The sequence below is a fragment of the Brassica oleracea genome, unplaced genomic scaffold, assembly GCF_000695525.1.
Source record: "Brassica oleracea var. oleracea cultivar TO1000 unplaced genomic scaffold, BOL UnpScaffold14361, whole genome shotgun sequence".
Classification (NCBI taxonomy): Eukaryota; Viridiplantae; Streptophyta; class Magnoliopsida; order Brassicales; family Brassicaceae; genus Brassica; species Brassica oleracea.
The window spans coordinates 1-448 of NW_013630879.1; the positions used below are offsets into that span (position 1 = coordinate 1).

The window sequence follows — 448 nt, forward strand, 5'->3', positions numbered from 1 at the left end:
CTTGTGGCTGGATCTGGTCCTTGGGGGAAAAGATACGCGGAGCTTGGTGAACACGTTAGGGTTTTAGGGTCTTTAGAGCCAGAAGAGCTCTCTGGTTTCTACAACGCTTTGGATGTGTTTGTGAATCCAACGTTGAGACCTCAAGGGCTTGATTTGACGATCATTGAGGCAATGCAGTGTGGGAAACCTGTTGTGGCGCCGAACTACCCGAGCATTGTTGGGACGGTGGTTGTGGATGAGCGTTTTGGGTATACGTTTTCTCCAAACGTGAGGTCTCTTGTTGAGACGTTGGATTCTGTTGTGAGAGATGGGTCTAGGGTTTTGGAGATGAAGGGGAAAGCTTGTAAGGATTATGCTCTTTCAATGTTTACAGCTACTCAGATGGCTTCAGCCTATGAGAGATTCTTTATGTGTATGACTAATGAGAGGTTTTGTAGGTACCCTCTTC

General features: G+C 46.9%; 1 protein-coding gene across 1 annotated transcript; it reads left to right on the top strand.

The window, feature by feature from the left end:
- Positions 1 to 3: 3 nt before the first annotated feature.
- Positions 4 to 444, top strand: LOC106322307 (the record flags this gene model as incomplete). Its single annotated transcript, XM_013760392.1, has 1 exon — positions 4 to 444. A coding segment is annotated over one exon (441 nt), but the record flags the coding sequence as incomplete, so codon positions are not given.
- Positions 445 to 448: the final 4 nt, after the last annotated feature.